General features: G+C 44.4%; 1 protein-coding gene across 1 annotated transcript; it reads right to left on the bottom strand.

Annotated features, from left to right (window-relative positions):
• Nucleotides 1-1,098: 1,098 nt before the first annotated feature.
• Nucleotides 1,099-12,058, bottom strand: PIP4P1 (phosphatidylinositol-4,5-bisphosphate 4-phosphatase 1). The gene is made up of 7 exons (XM_063301460.1): nucleotides 11,876-12,058; nucleotides 10,837-11,039; nucleotides 7,786-7,892; nucleotides 5,639-5,744; nucleotides 5,022-5,074; nucleotides 4,636-4,726; nucleotides 1,099-2,995 (listed from the first exon to the last, which is right to left on the bottom strand). Exons 1-7 carry the CDS (start codon nucleotides 12,018-12,020, stop codon nucleotides 2,852-2,854), a joined length of 849 nt encoding a protein of 282 aa, XP_063157530.1. The 5' UTR covers nucleotides 12,021-12,058; the 3' UTR covers nucleotides 1,099-2,851.
• Nucleotides 12,059-23,401: the final 11,343 nt, after the last annotated feature.

Raw genomic sequence — 23,401 nt, 5'->3', positions numbered from 1 at the left:
GAATTTCAGTATGACATTTTCAGCAATGATTTCCTTTAACTTTCACCTTTATCCCACCAGTCCCACCTGACATTCAAAGTGGTATGGAAGAACTTCCTACCTGTCTTGATTTTCACAGTGACTTTGGTAACTTACCATATTCTACTCTTTACAACAGTGCAGCGGTGGTTTTATTTGCAATAATGGAAAGCTGGCCGGCCATATTTAAGTTATGAGTACATGCGTGTGGATCCACTTGCTTAATTTCGGCTAAAGTATTCATTTCTTCCAACACAGTAAGTATGAATGAACAGGACAATTGGGGCCACCTCTAAAACATGTCCCAGAAGTGTCCCAGAACTGCACCCTCAGCCTGTGCTAAATGTTGCCTTGTTCCCAAGTTAAGCTGATTTGCCTTTGGGTTGGTGGGCTCACCGTCCTTTTCCACTCATCATCTTATTACCCCCTAATGTTGGAGCTCTGGAGGATGGCAGGTCTTAACAACAGTAGTGCTTGGACAGGTAAACAAAACAAAACAAAAAACACCCAAGCAGCACCACAGGCAAATCCTGGGAGACCACATTGGCAGGGGAGGCAAGAGAGATGTTTACATTTCAACCTGGGAAGGGTCCCTTGTAGCCCAAGCCCATATGGGAGGAATGGAAGGAGCTGTCTAGAAAGACCAGTTATGGTTCCCTCGGACTTCAGCAAGAAGCCACTCAACACACGATGCAGGTGCAAAACAAGCCCATCGCAGCACAGCTGAAATGACGGCTGTCCAGGGCTTGTGTCCAGTCTTTCTGACCTCTTGGTGTGTCTGCAGCCAGGACGGACTTAACCTTTGCATGGTAATCGCACTCACGCGCACATCCAAGGTGAGACAAGGACTAGTGGAAGATCTGGAGGATCGAGGAGAAGGTATCAGGGCTACAACTTACTCATTTCAGTGAGCCTTGCTGAGACCATCTGGGGGAACAGGACATGGGATTAAGTCACAAAAAGAAACCCAGGAACCCCTTTTGCTGTTTTCTAACTGAAGGAAATAACCTCGCCATTTCCCTTCACGTGGCTCACGCCATTCTGCAAAACCACGAGACAAAAGCCTCCCATCCAAAACGCTCAGGTATGGAATAGCTACTTTTATTTATTTACAACCATCCAATTACTTGTTCATTCCTCCTGCGGCTGTGGAAGAGAAGGAAGAGGACAACAGACATGTTCAACCATGGCTGAAGAGGAGGAAAGACACAAGGTGCAAGCGCGTGGGCAGGCAGGCAGGCGGGCAGGCAGGCAGCCGACATGGAGGAAAGTATCTTAAATAGTTCTATGTACATTTTACTCCTTATATACAAACTGCAACAGGCTCGGGGCTATAAGCTCAGTGCCATGGAGATGGAAGGATTAGAATCTGCGGCAGAGAGAGAGGACAGGGTAGAGGACTCCCACTCAGAAAAGTCAGGCTTGCACCAGGACTGAAACATTTCCCTAGGTGGAATACCCACTTGCTGCGTGATTGAGGGCGCCCCTTCCTCTGGGCAGCAGAGTGCACACACTATTCCCTCCCCCAAGAGCCCTTCCACCTCTGCCATCAAACAGTAAGGCAAAAGAGGGGATGAAACCCGAACTTCCTGGGTTCTGGACGGAGATCATTCTTGCGAGGGAGAACTTGCACCTGAGAGAGAATTCAAGGTTGCAATAAAGCCCCCAGCCGTATCGATCTACTGCAGGTGCTGCTGGCCAGCAGTTCCCTTCCCTTCAACTTTTCAAGGAAAAGCAAAAAAGAAAAACCCTCAACATCACAGTCATGGCTGAAAGGGCTCTTTAAGAGAGGCATACAGAATGGCGTGGTGGATAAAACCGGTGGTCCCTAAGGCTGCTCTCAGTCCACCCCCTGAAAATGGGAGTTTGGATTCTTGGGAGAACAAACAGGGAAATGGCTCTGTCAAGGAATGTGCGAAGGGGAAAAAAAAGGAAAATAAAAGCAGAAATGAGTCCCACAGTCAAGTTCTCAGTGAACCTGAACTGCCTCAATGCAAGACCTCTGGATCTCAGCACTGTGGGAGATCACAGGAAGGGGGAGGCAGGGGCTGAAATTCATTAAATGAACACCTAAGACAGAATCCAGAGCCTCCAGTCCCAGTGCATGGTACTAACCTTTATGGAATGGCATTCTCTCCAATCTCCAGGGCCCCGTTCACATTTAAGGATTGTGGAAACGGCCTCAACGCTTGCAGCTGTAGCTACCCCACATCACAGAACACAGGATGACAAAATAGGACAAATCAACAGCAGCGATGCCTCAAAGCTCCTTTGCCTTCCCCTCAACATTTAAGCAGCCCCCAATGGGGAGCCAACAACAGACTCTAGAACAGCATCTTCTGGAGTGCCCCCGTTGAAGGCCTGTAGTGTATCGCAAGAGGTTTCGCTATTTGGACGGGGCCACTTCCAACCAAGCATCTCATCAGCCCAGCCGTGTGTTAGTCACCAAAAGAGCCACCGCTGCTCGGATCCCAAACCATCCAGCTGCACTCAAGTTTCTCTTTGGAACAACTAGTGTTTTGTTTCTTGCAGGATCAACAGGAACTTGGTCACCGTTGGTGGAACCCTAGAGAGCTGGGCTTCGGCTCCTTTGGAGTCAACTGTACTTCCTTTTGCCACCAATCCTGGCTCAGAGCAACAGAGATGGAAGAAGACTCAGAGATATCAGGGTTGTCCCACAGTTACTCAGATGACGACATTGGGAGCCGGCACAGCAAGAAGGTGGCACGGCAGTCCCAACTCCAAATGGAAGTGGAGGGGAGAAGACGAGGCTGGGTCTCTGGAGATGGCGTGGTGGAGCAGCAGTGGGAAGCCAAGAGGAGCTTGGAGATGCTCAGGAGAAGTGCTGGATGGGATGGCTGACCCTCATGCAAGCCCAGTACATGGCTCGGCCAAGGAAAACCAAAGCCAGGAATATAACCACAGCCCAGGCGGCATAGACCCCCTTGTACTGCTGGGCTTGTGTCCAGGTACCAAACTAGAGAACCAAACAAGAGTCAAAAATCAGCCTCATGTTCGCGGCCAATAAAACAGCTTAACAGCTTTACTGTGAAAGAGAAAAGGAGGGGGGGGTCAATAGACCTTTGGGGTCAGCGACCTTTTGTTCCGGCCTGGCCCACGTATCATCTCCAGTGCTCTTTTTGGCTCCGAGCGCTGAAGATTGTGGAGACACAGTGGGGAACTCTCTCTGCCCCTCTCTCCCTTAGATGCATAACTCCCCCGCTTTTATCAGAATGGACCTATGGGGAGGGGGACAGCCCAAAGCCCCAACCTCCCGGAATGGCATTCTGAATACGGAGACAGGCAGCTCCTTTCAAGCTTCACTACTTCTCTGCTGGCTTTCAAAAGAGCTCTAGGACAGTTGCTCCACCGGTGCTATCCAGGACCTTAGTGTCCAGTTCCCCCTTTTTAATATCAAAATTGCTTTATTATTTTAGATAAATGCTTGCGTAATGAACTGGTACTTAAGGGTTCCTTCAGCAAAGTGGGGGCGGGGAGGAGAGATTCCTTCAGAATTTAAAAGTTGTATGAGGATTGCAGGAAGCTTGCTCTCGGGGGGGGAAAAAAAGTTCTGATCAGGAAATTTCCTGCAGACATTTCTGCCACGTCAAGAGAGGAGCAGAGATCCTAATATGTTTGGAAGCCTGGCATTCAAGTGAAAATGATGCTTCCTGTTACTTGTGCCCGTAGCTTCAGTGGGTAAATCAGCCTGGAGGTTCAGCTTTTGTACTCCAAAATAGTGAAAAATGAGAGCAGGGGTGTGCAATCTTAGGCCTAAGACTATATATGAGCCCCCCAAACCTTGGACATTGCCCTGGCAGCCTCTTCATGCAGAAATTGTTCCTTTACAGCAAGAAATTTAATTTACAGAAAGTAAAACCAGTGGATATTTGGGGATATTTATACTAAAAAGATGAAAGCCTCCCTTGAGTCCAGTCTGACTCCTGGGGACTTCATGGACAAGTCCCTGCAGTTTCCTTGGCAACAATTTCCACTTCTGGGTGTCGTTCCAACTCTAGCCACTGCAGGGGAATGTCCTGGTGGTCTTCTCTTCAGTTGCACCAATCACATTAAAACGTAAAAGAGCATTCTGGTGTTGTCCTGACCCTACCTGCTTCTCCCCCCACCCCCCGGCATTTTCAGAGTGCAGCTCATAGTACATTGCTCAAATGCCAAACATGACACTCAGCTAAGAAATGGTCCCCCCCCCGGACCCCTGCAAAACACACAGCCCCACTGCAATTGAAAACCAGGGACTAACTCAGGCATGAGCCTAAAGGGGAGGAGCAGTGCTGCTTACGAGCGCCTAGATACCTAGCATTGAAGCTACGAGCTGGGAAGAGCTTTGATTTCAGGCTGCATGTGCCCCATTTGGTTGCCCCTCTGGCGCCTAAGGGAAAAGCTGGCCTCAAGTCAAACTTGACTCTTGGACACATCCCTGTAGGCTGCTCTTAGCAGCAGCAGCAGCAGCAGAGTTGGCCTTCCACTTTTGCAGCCTTCTCATTCTAACGCAAAGCCCAGCGATTTCCATGGATCGGCCAGACCTGACCAGCCTTAAAGCCTTTTGAGGTCCCACGTGTGCAGCCCCCTGGCTAGGCGCCCCTCGCTCAGACTCACCGCCAAACCCGTTGCTGTTACGGCCATAAGCATTCCCAGCAGAAAACAGCAGAAGCACCTCTTTCGCGGATAGCGGCGCCCAATGGAGGAGCTGGTGGTACAAGAACGACAAGGGAGCAGCACGTCAAGCCTCCCGAGAGTCAGTCTCCCAGAGTTCGGAGCTCTGACCGAGGAAGAGGCAATGCCTAGCAAGGGCGGCAGCAGAGCTCTGCTCCAGCGAGGGGTGAACTCAGCAGCCTGGCTCTACTTTTAGGCTGCATCCCAAAGCAGCAAGTTCCCTCCCCCATCCCAGTTCCCAATATCAGGTACGTCCAAGGCCAAGTTTGAGAATGTTCCGCGAGAGCCACTCCTACTCCAGGTCCAATCCCTTCCCCGGATTAACTCACACTTTGCGGCAGTGGGGGCATCGGGCTAAAGTGCGGTCTGTGAATTCCGTCCACTGGAGAGACAAGAGAGAAAGAGAGAAGGCCTTAGGAAAGAAGAGGCAGCAGGCACGCTGGTCAGTCTGACCTGAGCCATGCTTTGCTGCCACGAATATGCTTATTTTTCAGGGAGGCTGCGCTCCGCTGCTCCTCCAAATCGAAGCACAGATTTGTCACTGGAGTTCACCCACATGGGGATATTGACCGCTGAGGACACAGCTTGCGCCCGTTTCAAAAAAGACAAGCAGTCAGCCAGTTAAATGGCGCTTTTCGGTCAGCCTGGCACCCCAAGAGCTTGAAGCAGCAGGGGCAATGCCAACCTGTTCTGAATGCAGCTCACAACCAGACTGCCTCATTCGGGTTCAAACCAGAATGTGTAAGTTTGTAATTTTCATCCTGCTTGTATGTTACATTCACCTGGTTCATCTCGTTGCTCTGCTAAAGTGCTGAAAATGACTTTGGAAAAATGGGCATATTAGGCAGAGGGGGTTCCAGTCGCAGTTCTCCAAATGCCACCCAAAGCTGAGGCCGGAACAAATGAGCTCCAGACTCTCCGATCCCTTCCTCTATGGCGCCCTTACCAGGAAATTATTTTCGCAGTGGCCGCAATTGACACGCACACCCACAGGCTGAGGCTCAGGACTCGGAGGGCCAGGGTGAACAGGGCCTAAGTTAATGACCCTTTTACTGGGTAGAAAACAAAGGGAGAAAAGAGGTTTAGATTATTCTCGTCAGTCCACCTGGCCCCACCGTACAACTCCCACTCTCAAGCCAATGTAACTCCTCACCGTTGCCAACGTGGAGGAATAAAGTTGATTTTTTATTTAAAATTGTGCCCCCCCCCTCTTTTTTAACCCAGGTCCAAACAGTTAATCTCTCTCATTCAAACAAAACCCTTCAACATATGACGCCTGGGTTTTATCAACTAATCTTTCTGGTTTCTCCATCAGAGCTGCCATTGTTTTTAGTATCTAAACACAAACACCCTCTTCAAGGGAAAAAAAAACAGGTTCAGACAGTGAAGACAGAGACAGAATTCCCCCTTTCCTCCTCCTCTCTCTTCACTGTGTGCACGTTTTTCCTCTAAAAATGTGACATTTTTTAGCCTAATTACTTCAATCCACATTTTCACTTTCTAGCCCTTTATTCAGAAAGCAGAGGCCCACCCAAGTTGCTGGATCACACTCCCAATACTCTATTCCTCCCACCCACACACACAAAAGTTTCAGGACTCGAAAGACCTAGACACCCCCCCCCCCTTCCTGCTTTCTCCAAACACATCAAAGTTTTGCACTCATTAATAAGCCCAGGTCACATCACTCTTCCATATTTGGTGGGACAGATGGTTAAGCTCAGCAGTTTTTGAGAACTACTGTATTTATAACTGCATGAAACCATTTCTAAAAGTGGGATTCTTTTTCCAACCTGCCAACTTTCTATTAAATATTCTTAAACCTGTTATTTCTACAAAGTATACTAAACTAGCTTTCTATGTAGTCACAGCTGCTAGGATGCTCTGCATTAGGTGTTGGAAAGTATGTATATTCCTTCAGCAGAAGAATGGCAAAATTATGGCAGTATGCCTCAATGCATAAAATTACCTTGTATTTGAAAAATAAATCTGGCACACATTTTAACATGAAAACCATTTTTGGACTATAATTCTACCCTTGGGCTTGTTCAACATCTGAAATTAGAGTTTTATAAGTTTTAACATTTAAGTCATGGATGATTTGTTAAATAAGGATAGATTTCTTACTGACTAGGTAAGACTAATTTTTCATTTTAGCCTATATCCCATACCATGACGACAGTTGTTGATACTTGTACATTAACTTGATTTTAATAATGACTTGTAGTTTTAAAACGGCATAAAGTATTTAAATGTGTATAAGTAAATTCATTATTCCGAGAAACTATACTTAATTGATCTAACCTTATGTATATTTATTTGAGCCACCTGAAGGCTTTCTATTGGGACTGATGGACAAACAGTTGGGAAAAAAATCATGGAACTTTGTGTTTATACCTGATAACTGCAGCAAAATTATTATATGCACAAAGATAGAAAGATTTGATACTACCCACAATGGAGGGATAGTTGATGAAGATGATGGAATTTGCTGAGATGGCCAAATTGACTTCTTTGATCAGAGAAAATACAGTATCTAAGTTTACTGCTGACTGGAAACCCCTTATGGACTTTTTGTGTGAAACAGAAAAAAATGAACTTTTGATTTATGGTTTTGGTTAGAAAAAAATAGACTATAGAAAAAAGAGTTATTTTGTAACCACAGAGCATGAGATAAATTCTTAAGTGTACTTATAACTGCTGTAAACAAAATCAGAAGCTACCTCTTTGTATCTTTTTTCTTTGCTTGCACTTTTAGCTCTTTGACTTCGTTTTTTTCTTTTTCTCACTCTATATTAGTTTGTTAGTTTTTATTTTCTTTCTTAAATTTTTTAATAATTTTTTTAAAATGTATATTTATGTGAGCTGCCAAGAGTAATCTGTGACTATGGCAGCATACAAATATGTTTAATAAATAAATACAAATAAATATCTGTCTATTTACTCTGTGATTTTATTTTTCCTCCTCGTTTTGCTTCTGCTTTCCCCTTAAAATGTTGTATGTAGAGAGTGTTCAAAAAGCTATTTCTGAACCAATTATTAAAACATCCCTAAGAACATAACTACATAATTCCCTTCCCCACCCCTTTCTCTTACCAATATATCCGTGGACAGGCAATGCGCTGTGATGTCACTTTGCAGATCAAAAGACAGTTGCAAGGGCATCTCACGTACTTCTTACCAGGCGGGGCATTTTTGATTGGCTACAGAAGGACAAAAGAATGTTCTTGAAAGTCAAACAGGCCCAACATGTTTCCTCCTTTAAGAGGAAGGGAGAAGCCCATAACAGAGCAAACTATCTAATCCGTCTTCCAGGTACTAGACCAAGATTATTGGAGGCACTCTTTTGGTTGCTTCATCATGGTGTATCTGGAAATGTTCAGATTAATATTATGAATATTAATGAATTAGTATGTATTTAAAACAAAAACAAAACAGGCAGCCATCAGGTGCAGTGGCCAAGATTACAGTGAAGTAGATGGGTTTAAATTTTTAGTTGAGCTGGAGAAATAGCCTGAACACAAATACGTGATATTTTTTCCCTGAAAAACGAAATGACTACTCAGTGGTTTGCCACCAAAATTCAGTCACACAATTTAAAAACAGATTTGGGGGCTGTGCGTGGCTAGGGTAAAAGTCTTGAACTCGGTGTAAATGCAACCTTTGGAGAACATTCACAGATCAGCAACAAATGTATGTTTCCCCATATGGGAGGTTTTGTCTTATCCCTACTTTTCCTAGCAAGAAAAGTTAGGCAGCAAGTGTTAAAAAAACAAGCACACTCAAGAAACTGAGCTACTGCTAGTCTGAATAGGGAATGCTGGGCCAGATAAGCTAAACCTGGGATGAAGTGGTACATTTCAGGAACCAGTGATACAAAAACGTGGCATTTCCAAGGAGACCTATTTTATCTCCAAGGAAAAGGAATGCTTTTTTTTCAGGCAGAGGGCTTCCCATCTACATTACATTAAAGCAGGAGAAGTGGAGAGAGATAAGAAGGTGGAAAGGGCAGGACTCCTCAAATGTGTTTGATTTTCCCTGCAATCCTAATAGGCAGTTTCTTATGCCAAAGGTAACTAGGGGTGGGGCTGGGCAGAGATAAAGCACAACTGACAACTGCTCACTGAACTCCTAGCAAGTTTAATGTCCTATCTTGAAGTCCCACAGAAATTCATTTTTTTTCAGCTTCTGTCCATGATGCTTTACTCTGAGAAGCTGAGATAAAAAGGCTTTCAAACAAGCTTATCCAGGAGATGAAGGGGACAACGTCAGAGTGAAATTCAGGAAAATATTCTGGAAAACAACTCAGACTCTTAGGTCTGATTTCAAATTCTGGAGGAGGCCCAAGCAATCATGTAGCATTTCAGTTTTGTGCTAGCTGCAGCTGTAGGAACTGAAGCCACTGCAGATTGGCAATCCTTGTTTTTAGATGTACCTTGACAGAAGACCGAGAAATTGTTCACAGAAACAAAACCACAGAGAACTCCGTGCTTAAAAAGAGTTCATTGTTCATTGTCTGTGTATTCTGATAACAACCTGTAAGGCAGGGTAGTTTAGTAACTCCCCAAGTTGGGACCTATAAGGAATATGGTGAGAGAAGAGGGAAGGAGAAAATACAGCAACTTCACCGTGCAGAAGAGTCCTCTCTGAATACTTCAGTGCTACCTGACAGGAACAAGTCAGCCTATCTCTGGAAAGTGTGGGGAACACAACTGAAGAGCAAGCAAGACCAAAGGCAGAAATGCATTAAGGCCCTTGACATTCCTTTAAGGGGTTAAAAATCCCGGACGCCTTAACAACTTCACGGATCGTTGAAGGAGTCCAGGATCCCTCTTTACTCCTACAGGTAAAAAAAAAATCCCCAAAGTTTGTACAATCCAGTAGTCCAGGAAGTTGACAACCAGATGCCTTCAGCTTTCAGCCTGTAATGATACCATCAGCTCCCTACTGCTGGCTCTACCCAGCACTTCTTCCTCAAATTTTATTGTAAACCACCCAGAGTCCCTCTTTTGGGGGAGATGGGCGGTGGCTAAATTGATAGATAGATAAACAAACAAACAAACCTTTCCTCTCAACCTCATCTCATGGGCAAATTCCTCCTCCATGATTGGTCTATTTGTTTTTAACTATTTAAATGAGTAACAAACACACCCCATCCCAGGGCATAAATTAATCGTGCAGTGTGCAAAAATGTATTCCCTTACATCCATTTCAAATTTCCCACCAATCCATTTCACTGGATGACTCCAACTTTTAATAATTCCAGGGGGAAGAATAAAGGCAAAGAAAAATGGCTCAGTTGTTTTTCTCAGCCAAATAAACAAGAACCTACACATTATTTACTGAAATAATGCACAGGCCAAACTTTAGGGCTAAAAAAACCAACAACCTTCCAAGCTAGCTTCCAATGTAAAGAAAGGCATCATAAACACTTTAATGTGGGTGTAGTTCAAAGTGAGTACAAATGAGCAATACCTTCACCACAACGCTATCCAGTCCAACACTACCTAGTACACCACAATAAATAAGCCCAGCTCAAGGTAAACACCAATAGAATCCTTTCAGGAGGAAGAGGAGAGGAGAGGAGAGGAGAGGAGAGGAGAGGAGAGGAGAGGAGAGGAGAGATCCTTTTAAGGAACTGCATTGTGTAGACTCAGACCACAGATCAGTATTGACTATGCCGACTGGCCACAGCTCTGAAGGGCCCAAAGACTGGTTCTGAAAGCTGAAGGAAGTACTCCGTCAGCAAACTATTCCATGTCAGCAGATTTGCAATTCTGCTTTGCTCTTTTACTATCTAAGGTTTTTTTTTTAAAGAAAAATATCCTCACTTGCTATATTTAAAAAAAAAACCTACATATTTTTAATATCTAGAGAGAACTATAGGAATACAAGCCACTCTTTCTCTTTGAGTAGCTTCACTGTATAATCACAGCAACTGGCAGGAGGCCATAGTTTTGCTATTGAGGAAATGAACTGCGGACAGCCAAGCAGGGCTAGTGACTCTGAGAAGCACCGCTTGCCTCCGACTGTCTATCCAGTTCACGGGTCAGCTCATCTTCTTTTATAATCCGCCCAGCTGCCTTCTGCTGTTACATCTTTCCACTGCGCCACCCGCGTCCCACCTGTCAGTCTAACAGGGCTCACCGTGGCCTCATTGCAAACACTACATTTCACCACATGCTGGTGCATCTTTCCCTCCACATTGATGGGGCTCTGGCAGACTCGGCAAGTGATCATGGGGGCACTCCCGCTCTCCGGAGATGCCATCGGGGAATACGGTGGGGGATCTTCTGTAGGCAGGATGGCTGCTTGGCCCCCATCATTGAGACTGCTGAAAGAAGAAAATCCTTGGAAGAGAGGAGAGAAAGAACCATGGTCAAAAGGGAGCACTCAACCAATATTCTACGGTACTGCTGTTAAGTTTACATGCTACCCGCTGGTCCTTCTTCCTTTCCTCTAGCTTGCATTTCATTCTACTCAAATTTCTCCACCAGCACCCCCTTTTATTGCTGCCTCTAAATTTGTTCATCTTCAACCTGCAAGGCCTTGCAGAGAGTAAAGTAGAGAATGGCCTTGATGGAAAGAGGGGAGATCCATTACCAAAGCAACCAGGAGGGAAATACTGCTGTGGTCCAAACTATGAAGGAGGAATGAGAAAACATCTCAGACAGACACCTCCCTAATTCACATTAGTATAAGAGGGGGAGGAGGTAAACCACAATCAGACTTTTTGTTAAGACTTATTACTATAGCCAATCTTAATAAAAGCAGTTTTAGTCTGTGTGTGGAATTGATTTCTTGAACCACATCTTGGGGCCAAGAGGCCCTTAGCAAGTCTCATTAGCCTCCCTTTGAGAAAAACATTTTGCTGGAACCAGACTAGTAATCTCGAGCAATGAATTATTGCCTCGGGGGAGCCCTCAAGGAACAGCTCACCCCCTCCCCACTAATGTGGGGATCCCCCTACCAAGATGACTTGAGATGATGAAAGTGCTGCCATTATTATTGGATACCCGTTCCAGTTCTACCCAAAGGGCCACGCCCCCATGCACAAGCCACGCCCCCGACTTGACGACCTCTCCCCTCTTGGAAGCTTCCCTCTACCGCCCCCTCCTCGACCCCGCCCACCGCCTCTCCTTTCTCAGCGGCCTCCTATGCATATGAATGAGGAAAGGCGGCTCACCCTGTGGCGGGTTCGGTTTTCCCGACGGAATCGAGGCGGGCCCTGACCCCAGACCCGCCGGCCCCACCAAGCCTCCAGAGCCGAGGCCGCCCCCATCCCCAGGCTCGGCGGGGAGCAGCGGAGAGCGTTCACCATCCGCAGCCATCGCTGCTGCGGCTGCTACACCCGTAACCTCCCCGCGTCGCTTTCGGCTTCCGTAGCGTACGTCCCCGCCCCTCACTACTCTCGTTACACGATGACCGACGCCCCTATCCTATCGGCTGCGAGAAAGCGCCGAGGTTCCTGTCACGTGACCAGAAACTGGTGGCGATACTGGATGCTGGGTTTCTGATTGGTCGGGGCGGATGTGCCCGTGTGTCATCAGCTTCTTTCCATTGGACGCGAATCGTGCTCGTCTTTTGCGGTTTGCCCAGACTCAAACAGCTCCCTCGTCCCGTGACTCTCTCTACGCCTCCTCATTGGCTGCTTGCGCAGGTGGCTCCCAGTTTGTCCCGAATCATCGTTTCTCCTCTGATTGGCTACTACTCCCCTCTCAAGGTGGACCAGCGATTAAATGTTCTAATTCACGTGACCAAGAAACACGGATTCTCATTGGCTTAGCTCTTCCGCTGCTCTGATATACGATCCCAGGAGACACCCTGGGGTTTAGGTGAAGAAAATACCGCTCTCCTATTGGGCGGGGTCGAAGTTCCCCATTGCTTCTCCTATAACCGTTCCGCCTTTTCTGGAGAATGCCTCGCCCCTCGAGCAATGATTGACGCCCCTGTGAAGAGCCGTCCCTCCAGTAAAGAGAAAGGGGAGGCGGCGGTTCGCACGCGCCCGGCACGTACTCCGTTTCGTTGGAAGCCACGCGGGGTTCGGCGCAGAACAGCAGGCAGGAAAAGCTTCCACCCGCTGGGTCTTCTCTAGGCTATGCTTAGCAAGTTCCTTTAGCCCAGCGTTTTTCAAACTTGGCCACTTTAAGATGTGTGGACTTCAGCTCCCAGAGTTCCCTATTCATGTGGGAATTCTGGGAGTTGAAGTCCACACATCTCAAAAGTGGCCAAGTTTGAAAAACGCTGGGTTAAAGGAACTTGGTAGGATTTACCCTGCAAGAACTTAGCATCTTTGTTGCTCTTTGCATTCTCTCCAGTTCCTTACCCTCCCTTTTGTACTGGGGCAACCAAAACTGGACACAATATTGCAGATGTGGTCTGACCCGTGCAGTGTAGAGTGGGACTGTCATTCCCGTGATCTTGACAATATATTTCTCTTGATGCAGGCCAAGATTGCATTAGGCCTGTTAGCTGCTGGAACTTGGCTTGTGCTTAATCAGTGGTCTCTATCAGATCACCCAGTTCCTTCTCACAAGCACCACGGCTAAGCCAGGTAGCTCCTGTTTTGTACTTGTTCCTGACTGGAATGCAGAACCTTACATTTCTCACCACTGAACTGCCTTTTATTTTATTTTATTCATTTAAATTTATTGGCTGCCCAACTCCAGCAGACTCTTTTGTATTTGGCGTACAAAACCAGAAAAAAAAAACCCAGCTAATTTTGTTATTTTTTGGGTTTTTTAAAATTGTTTTGTGTTTTAAACTTTGTACTCCACTCAGAGTCATGCATGTGAGATGAGTGGCTATATAAATTTACCAAATAAGTACATAAATAAAAATGTTAAATCAGACAAACAGACCAGACTAAAATGATTTTGTTGGAGAGGGCCCAATGTTCAACTTTATGAACATTTTTGAATTTGAGCCTGTCTTCTGGGAGATTAGCAATCCTCCCTCCCTAGTTTTAGATCATCTATTCATTTGATGAGCATCCTTCCTATTCCGTCCTCTAAATCACTGATGAAAATGTTGAGCAGCAACTGGGCCCAAGAGAGAATTTTAAGATCCCCCACTGCATATTTTCCTCCCCTCCGTGTTGACATAGAACCATTACGGATAATCAGATGTTTGGTATGGTTGTTTGAATGTATGCAAACTGAAATGTAGACTAACGTGATGTAGCATAAAAATGACATTTACAATAAAAAGCAACAAAAACCAAGGCAAAGCATTTAAAGGAATCTCACACCTGGGAGGAGTTTAAATAAGGCACTATCTTCCTCTGTTTTTTTTTCTTAAGGGAAAAGAGTTAAATATGATTTCACCAAATATGTGTTCGGAACAGTACAGTAAGTTGTTTGCCAGGATCTGTTGACCTCATAACAGCCAGTATGTTTACTGTGTATGTAGCACTGAATGACCAGTGATATGCTTATGTCTGGTGGAAAGGGTTTTTCCCAGCTATTTCTCAAGCCATAGTAATATTGATTGGAAATAGCATAATCTCTTGTATTTCAACTAGTGCTATAGTGGTTAGTCTGTTTCCACATACCAGGGACTTGACTCCATTCAGTGGTATCAATTAATTGGAACGTTTGGGCTTGATAAATTGACAAGCACGTGACACTAATTTGCAGAGAAGCTGTCACCAGTTCTGACTTGCCTGCTTGTTTCGGTCATGTGTCCCCAAGGGAAACAAAATGATAAACATTAAATGTTCATCAGAACATGCAGGAAAGGGAGGAAAGGTAAACTCTACATTTTACTAGAGACGGTCTTTCTGTGATGAAGAAAACAGGGTAGACCAGCTATCCACACCCTGGTGATCTCTTAATGTACTAGATGACAGTTCCCATCATCCCCAACTAGGCTGAGGAAGTCTAGTGTGATTCATTAGCCTTAGTCCTAATCTCAGATTAGTTTGAGGTTTAGCCGATAATCCTAGATAATTATCTATCCAAATTCCCCATTGGTCCTTGCAGAATGCTCATGACCCATTAGATGTCACACACTTGCAAAGATGGTGAACAAATTACAGTAAGGACCCGTGATTATCAATCAGTTTCCATGAATTAGCACGGGATAAATACCCGCAGATCATTAATTACATTCATGGGGAAATGTAAGTCATGGAGAAGGAATGGTTCTCATCTTTAAATGGATCCCTTGTTCAGAGAATAGTTTGAAATTTTCTTTGCCTTGAGATTTATGGCAACTAAGTAAATTATAACTATGTTCCAGAGAGAGGAGGGAGCACGTGGCCCCGCAAAGGAGCGTATCTGAAAGTTGCCCACAAGTTGTAATTTTTTTTTGATATGATAGAAGAAAATGACTAAATGCATCCAGAATAATCATATCAACTGCACATAATTAATTTAAATTGAGTTACATTTTAATGTAAACTCAATTAAATCTTTTTTTTTTAATCCTGGCCTTACCTTCTTCCTGGAGTACAGCCTATAGTGTGCTGCTGAATGGCCATTCCTGAAATATTGTCAATACAATATAATTGACGCAATGAGCTAAGAAGCTACGGAAGCCGAATGGTGTGGTTCACACACATTGCTTTAAACCCTTGATGCTCTCTAGTTAAATTGGATTAATACTTTGGGGTCTCTTTGCTGGGAATTCTGGGAGTTATAGTGTAAGATATCTGTAGGTTCAACTATTTTATATACATAAAATTCAGGGTTCTCTTGTTTCCACATTCTTGCTTCTCCTCCAGCGAGACTTTGAGGGTGCTACTAGAATGCTTTGCTTCCCTTTTTAACAATTTCCTTGTTATATCCATTGTCAAACAAACTGAGGTTACTTTTACCTGTTAACTATACTTGTGGGGATCTGCCTGAATTCATATATTGCAGCAAACCTGGTTTGTTTAAACTGAGTTTTGTTGGGTTAACCCTAATTGGCTGGGATTACTTAATATGCTAAACTAGAAAGCCTGGTTTGCTGCAGCGAGACTGTTATATGCACAATGCTGGAAAAATACTGGAATACTCACAATGGAAGATTGGATAGTGAAGTTGGTGGAATTTGGAGAAATGGCAAAATTGACCTGTTTGAACAGGGATAAAACAAGTACTTTTATAAAAGCCTGGAAAACTTGTATGGACTTTTTGCTGAAAATGGAAAAAAAATAAAATGGTGCTTTCTGGATTTGCTGACTAAAAAGGGTTGAATATGGGATAGAGGATGCAATCTTGGGGAGGAGGGATAATAAGTTTGTTTGTAACTGCTATAAAGATCGGAAGTTGCTTCTTTAATTTTCTTTTTTCTTTTCCTTTATCTGAACTGTCTCCCACACTTTTTCATTCATCTTTTTTCTTGTTCCTAACTTGCCTTTATATATGTTTTCATGTTTATCTTTTACTCATGTAAAAATCTTCAATAAAAATTATATTTAAAAAAAAAAGCCTGACATCTGAGTTAAATCCAAATAAGCCACAAGGTGGCTTACCAAATTTGAAAATAGTCTATGGCATACATTAATAGTGTGCCTGGGATGTGTGTGTGTCTGTGTTAACGCCTAAAATCTGTTTGAACTACTGAATCTGGACTGCATAAAACTAGATTACCACTACGTGACAGCAAAGAGATACTCTAGATCAGTGTTTTTCCACCTCAGCAACTTTAAGATGGCTGGCTGGGGAATTCTGGGAGTTGAAGTCCACCCATCTTAAAGTTGCTGAGGTGGAAAAACACCGATCTAGATAATCTAGATTCTTTAAACTCAGATGTGATAATTCTGAGATACCTCGTTTATTTGAATGAATGTTCTGGACTAGCCCACTTTCTTGGGAATTTCCAAGAAAAAGAATAAAGCTTTCCCAGCCGTATCTAAACTATATTAGCATTAATCATGGTTTGGATGCAACAGCTGTCTATGGTAACTGACAAGAAAAACAAACTCTTTGGCCATGCTGAATAAGGAAGGGAACATAGAAATTTGAGGCTTGTCCATGTTTGTTCCTATCCCACACCTACCTCAATGGACACAGGAACCCCATGTTATATAGGAAACCTACAGATTACCATATATATCTACATGCTTCCATCTGGAACACACCACCAAATTAATATCTGTAACCAGGCTCTGTGCTAAAACTGCATTTGTTCTAACAAAGATGCTTAACTGATGGAATTAAACTTTGGATTTTTGGGTGACTAGAGTACCTACCCAACAAGATCAACAGACGAATCAGCCTTCTTGATTCCCAGGGAGGACTTATTAACATATAGATCACAAAAACAGAACAACAAAACATCATTGGTTGCGCTTATGCCACTCAATCTCGTTATTAATAAGCTACAGCCCATACTGGACAACAGCACTGCACTTCCTCAGGCATTGCGGGGCAGGCTCATACCTGCATACAGCCATCCAACCTGAAGCACATTCTCACAAGGAATAAGAAACAACAAGACAATGATGCTAACATGAGAATCAGATTCTGCAACAAACCCCACTTTGCTCCCGTATTTGCACCAACAGCACCATCACAGGCCCCAACAAATTCACATAGAAGATTAGAGGTGCCTTCACGTACTCTTCTTCTAAAGCAGTGTTTCTCAACCTTGGCAACTTGAAGATGTGTGGACTTCAACTCCCAGAATCCCCCAGCTAGCATGGCTGGCTGGGGGATTCTGGGAGTTGAAGTCCACACATCTTCAAGTTGCCAAGGTTGAGAAACATCACTCTAATGTGATGTGCGCCACAATCTGCTAGTATGCCACTCTGGATTCTACGTAAGACAGACAAGCCAAACTGTGCAAAAGAATTCACGGATACAAGTTTGACATCAGAATTCAAAGCAAGGACAAAATATTTTCAGAGTGTTTCAACCATCCAGTAGCCATCTCAGAAAAAAAGAAACTTCACCAGCGCAATTACGCGAGAGATTGCTGAACTCACATACATCAAAAGATTTCAGGCTGTTTCAGAAGGTGTCAATAAACAGTGGTTTTTAATGCGTTACAAGTGTATTAATAAACCACCTTATTTGGAGAAGATGCTACCAGACTCCTGATTTGGGGTTCCTTCATAGGTTTGTCGAAAAGGAGGAGGTTAATCTCCACAACCCCTTTGGAGCTCCAATGAGTAGAAATGTCATTATACAACAAGTCTTTTGGAGAGGGGAAATGTAAAAATGGAGTAAGATCAGAGGCTTGATCAGGGCCAGTTCTGTGCAATAGCGCTTGTGTAAGGGTGCACAGTCAGTTCAGAGAGCTAGATTCCCTTTGAACCCTAATGTCAGAGAGCTCCTGTTCTCTGTCCAGCCACCATGGCACATGGTTATTGGCTTGGCAGCTCAGTTAGCATTAAACGCCCTCCTGTTGCCTCTCCAGGGACACCATGGACGCAATCAAACTACGTGATTTTGTTTGCTCTTTGGAAAGGGAAGTGTGCATGTGTGCCTATGTGTATAGCCCAAATCGGCCTTTTCCTTCCCCACCCCACCCCCTCCAATTCCTGATCCCCTATCTTTATTGACTTAGGTTTCCTCACTGTAATAAAATAAAGCCGATACTCTATCAATTTGAATCAAGAGCACAAATGTGCAATCTTGCTGACTGTGCGCTGGCTGATAAGGGGGTCACTAAACTTTTTATCAAATAAGCAGATTGGAATCATGCCCCAGCCAGCCCCAGCTTTCCTAGTACCTATGGAGATTTGCTGAGATGCTAAACAGATTGCTCTTCTGAAAGACAGCACCCAGTTTTGAAATGCTGGGACTTCTCTGACCAACACTGTAGTCTGTATCTGGCAGAGGTTTCCTCGCCAGGCAGGGAGCGAAGGAAGAGGCAAGCAATGAGAGCAGTTGCTTTTTTGTACCATTGATGTTCACTGGACTTAAATAGCCGACTGGGCTGCACAGATTGCCACTAATTGGCCAGTCATCCGCCAAGCGTTAGATCACACTCATGAAACTCAGAAAAAGTTTCTGACCGTCACAGGCGCCCAGAGTGGAAATTTAAAGTGGGCGATCTCGTTTATCTCTCTACCAAATTTTTACACTCCCAACAACCCTCAAAGAAACTTGCCCCCAAGTTTGTTGGACCTTTCCCCGTCACAAAAGTTATTAATCCTGTGACTGTTCAATTGCAATTACCTCCCACCCTCAAAAGGCTTCACCCTGTTTTTCATTGCAGCTTGCTTAAACCTGCACCGGGCCATTGTAAGTGGCACCAGCCTGCAGCAACCCCTCCACCCATCATGGTCGATGGCCATCAGCATTTTGAAGTTAAAGACATTCTGGACTCTCGTTTTTTTCACCAGTCTTTACAGTACTTGATTCAGTGGAAGCATTTTCCAGATCCTGAGTGGGTTAATGCATGTCATGTTAATGCTCCTATTTTAACTAAAAAGTTTCATGCAAAGTATCCTTCTAAGCCCTCTCCTTACTAACCTCATTGCTTAATTTTATGTGATATCTGATTGTTTTTTTAGTCTTTCTTGGGGGGGCAGTATGTCAGATCCCCCCCATCAAAGGTTTCACAGAAACCCTTATCAGAGCATCTCCCATCATTTCCTTCTCCAAGGAATGGAATCTGTGTTGCCAGATGGGAGGGGGTGTGAAGTTGGAGTGTGAAGTGGTTTATTATGGCTATGGAGGACATCAAGGACATGGGGTTGAGATATGCCAGGAATACCATCTGGATGGGAGGGGGGATGACATGGTTTCATGGGAAAGGGGACTAACTAAGGGAATGTAGTTTTAAGTTAGGTTTGAGTGGGAAATCTTTATTCGCAGCTTGCCTTCTGTACCGTTCATTATGCTTCATTAAAATAGTTAAAGGAATCCCAGCCTCCTGACTGTGATTGTGTGAATGCTCGAATGATCAGGTGCTGACAGAAGTGGATGAACACGCAGGTGCAAGGGCAGAATAAGCCTGTTGCGAAACTGGCCCTTGGGATACACCTAACCACCTCTTTTTGGAGTTTTGAACCAATGACCAATGATTTTGAACCAATGACATGGAATATGAAAAATATATGCGCCTCATAACTAAAATGGATACAGTGTGAATAATAATAATACAGATAGTCCTCACTTAACGACTGCCCTGTTTAGTGACTGTTTGAAGTGACAACAGTGCTGAAAAAGTAAGACCAGTCCTTGTGCTTACGACCATCACAGTGTTCTGCAGTCACATGATCACCATTTGCATGCTTCACAGCTGGCTTCCGACAAGCAGAGTCAATGGAGAAGCTGGCAGTAATATTGCAAGCTGCGGTCACATGATGTCTCACTTAATGACCGTGGTGGAAGTGAGTCATAAGTCCATCACGGTCATGTGATGTCTTGCTTAACAACCACATCACTTAGCAACGGAGTTGCTGGTCTCACTTGTGGTTGTTAAGCAAGGACTAACTGTTAATAATAAAAATAATAATAGAAGATCTGGAATAACTTGTAGCCCAGCTTTGTTCCATTATACAATATGATTATGATGACGATGACGACGAAGATAACAATAACAATAACAATAACAATAACAATAACAATAACAATAACAATAACGATAGTAAGCCTGGAAAAACTTGCAGCCCAACTTTGCTCCATTACATACTATCTTGATATTCCCAGAATCCCTCCTGTTGGAGCAGGCTTCCCATTGATCTCCCATAATCCTCCATAACCTTTTTGAGCCACATAGAGGAAAACAGAGATAAAGTTGGCAAATGTAAGCAAGAGCTGTCAGCAGAGAAAATAAGACAGTAAGCAACATCTGGAGAGGGAGGGAGTGTAAGAGACTCAAGATACCCTGCCTTGATTGTATTTGGTGTTAAGAGGGGGCAGAGGGAAAGTCTAGCAAGCTTTCAATTTCTGTTGTCATACCCTACAACAGTATTCATCAACCTCACCAACTTTCAGCTGTATGGACTTCAACTCCCAGAATTCCTCAGCCAGCCTTGTTGGCTGGGGAATTCTGGGAGTTGAGTCCACACAAAGTTGAGTTGGTGAGGTTGAGAAACTCTGCCCTAGAACAGTACAGTTTCAGTAGTCCTTGCCGTGCTGTTTCCTGACCTGGCCTGCCTTGAAGGACTGACATCTCAGGCCACTCTTTCTTGAACTCTGCTGTCTCTCCCCACCTACCATTTTCAGGAAGTGCTTCCTTCTCTACTCGTCCAGACACATCAGAGAGTTCGGTGTGACTGAGAATAAGGTTCTCCTGGATGCTCCTCTGACTTGCCCATGTGGGAAGACCAGTTCTCCATCTCATGATGTATCCCAAGATACAAGGCAGGATCACGGTGTGCTCAGGGGCTCCTTGGGATAGTGGAATGAGTCAGTCTCAGTCATTCCTCAGGATGTCAGTGAGCATCAGGCACACAGCTGATGGCCAACCTCTTTCTGAGCAGGCAATACCTGCTGCTGCCATGGTGTGAGATCCATCATCCTCTCCCAGTTGCCTGCCAATTCTGCTAAGCACCTGATTAAAACCACAAGCTCTCATTATCCACTGATTCAACTTAGTCAGTCCTCCCAGGTAAACCAGACAGGAAACACAACCAAATGAGCGACTTCCACTTTATTGTCAGGCTACATTAACAAAACCTTGCAAGTTCGAAGCAGAAATCTCCTGCCATCCCTATTTACCACCTAACCACTTAGGGCGGGGTCCTTCCTAAGTTTCTTTCTTTGCCCATTACTCAGTTGCCAAATAAGACAATGGCACTATTCTGTTCTAAATAATAAAATGATAATGAAGGTGTAGATTTTTAATGAAAATTAATATACAGGCTAGTTATATATATTGCACTAAATCTTAAAACCGCTTTGTTTTGTTATAGTGGGTGCTGTGTAAAACCAGCCATTTTATGGTTTGTAATCCATGAATTATGATTTAGCAAACCAGTTGTAATTTGGTCAATTGGTTGATTATGTGCCATCAAGTCAGTGTCGACTCTTAGCAACCACATATATAGATCTTCTCCATGACACGTTGTGCCTGGTCTTTCAGATCTTCCGACAGTGCATCCATCGTTACTCTGAGTCCATCCACCTTGCTGCTGGTCATCCTCTTCTTCTCTTTCTTTCCACCGTTCCCAGTATTACAGCCTTCTCCAGAGAGCTGGGTTTTTGGATAATGTGTCTGAAGTAGGATACTTGGTCATTGGTGCCTCAAGTGAGAACTCTGGGTTGATTTGTTTGATGGTCCATCAGTTTGTTTTCTTGGCTGTTCAGGGTAATGTCAGAAGTCTTCCCCAACACCAAAGTTCAAAGATGTCAGTACTCTTCCTATCCTGTTTCCTCAGGGTCCAACTTTTGCTTCCATAGAGTGTCAAAAGGAATACCGTGGCTTGCACAATTCTCATCTTTGTAGGGATATTCACATCACAGCAACTGAATATGCATTCATGGCTTCCCTACCAAGTGCCAGTTTGTGGCCCATTTCTTAGCTGCTGGTTCCTTTACTCTTGATGGTTGATCCTAAAAGGCAGAAACTATCCACCACTTCAATATCTCTGTTGTCAGTTCTGCTGGAAGGAAATCTTACCAGGGTCCGTTCCGAGCTGGGAATGGAGAAACGCAGGCAGTTGCTTGAACTGAGGTGATTGCTTTATTGTCAGAGAGCATGAAATACAGAGAGGTCAGCTGCTGGAGGTGGCCACACTTGTATCCCCTCACCACCCCCTCATATAGGGACGCAGGTCTTTTGTTAAAAAGAAGCGTGAAAGATGGTCTTGTCTTAGCCGGATAGCGCTTGTCTCCTGGCAGGGGCGCTTTCTAAGAGTTCTGAATGTTATTGATCAGAGGCATTCCTGTGGTCAGGCCCCCGCATTGTTTTGCAGTTTTCTTGCTTTTTGATCAATTAAGCTCTCTGCAAGACTGTGGCTCTTGCCTGTTGGGTTTGGATTATTGTTCTTGGGGAAGCCCTTTCTCCTTTTGTCCTCCCAGTTTCCTGACCTGGCGGCTCATGTTGGTATTTCCCTATTATTCTAGTGTGATCCTTTATGAGTCGTTTCCCTTCTATTTTAGTCTTGGTCCTTTGCCCTGGGGTTTCCTGCTTCTTCCCCGATTCTGGGGAAGTGTTTTGGCGGGAAGTGTCTATGGGGAGAAGACGCCGTTTAAGAATGGTAGTTTGAAAGAGAAGGGGGGTGGGTTGCTTGAATCCTCCCAATAGTTCTAAGGCTGGTTATTGTACCTGTGTAATTTGGTAAATAAGCAGTGTTTAAGCAAAGCAGGGCTCAATGTGATGTGCGAACGCCTCAGTGGGTATAATTCCAACTTTGGTTTATCTGTATCAACTCACCCTGTCCCTCCAAGGATAGATGGGATCAAAGGGAGTGCGGTCATGCCTATTCATGTCCTCTTATTATGGACTGCCTGCATACGGTTGAGAACCGCAGATGCAAAATGCCGTATTTTCCTCTGAACCACAACTACTGTAATTCTGGAGCCAAGGAGGTAGTGGGGAGGAATAGGAAAAGATCATCCCACTTCCCCAAAGAGTAAGCAAAGCTTTCACTTTGTTCCCCAGGCTTTGTCAGGTTAAGCAAAACCTGACCCTGTAAAAATAAAATCGACTTCAAAAAATGAAAGACCCATTTTGGGGTTTACAGGAGGGCGAGGTTGTGAACAAAGTGGGGAATTTCCTCTTCTGGATCCTGTTCCAGGGACAGAAGGTAAATGTTAGGCTGACATAATATTGAGAGAATGTATTCAGACGTCTCGGCGTGGATTTCTGGAAGCGGGTGAGT

Source organism: Candoia aspera, chromosome 4 (genome assembly GCF_035149785.1).
Source record: "Candoia aspera isolate rCanAsp1 chromosome 4, rCanAsp1.hap2, whole genome shotgun sequence".
Classification (NCBI taxonomy): Eukaryota; Metazoa; Chordata; class Lepidosauria; order Squamata; family Boidae; genus Candoia; species Candoia aspera.
This window is presented reverse-complemented; position numbering and strand designations above follow the sequence as displayed.

Bases quoted from the DNA above. Each gene is read 5' to 3' on its own strand.
- PIP4P1 (XM_063301460.1), bottom strand. From the start codon at position 12,020: ATGGCTGCGGATGGTGAACGCTCTCCGCTGCTCCCCGCCGAGCCTGGG. The intron at 11,040-11,875 runs GTGAGCCGCCTT...CTCTCTTCCAAG, and splicing joins AAAACCGAACCCGCCACAGG to GATTTTCTTCTTTCAGCAGT. The intron at 4,727-5,021 runs GTGAGTTAATCC...TTGTACCACCAG, and splicing joins TGCCCCCACTGCCGCAAAGT to CTCCTCCATTGGGCGCCGCT.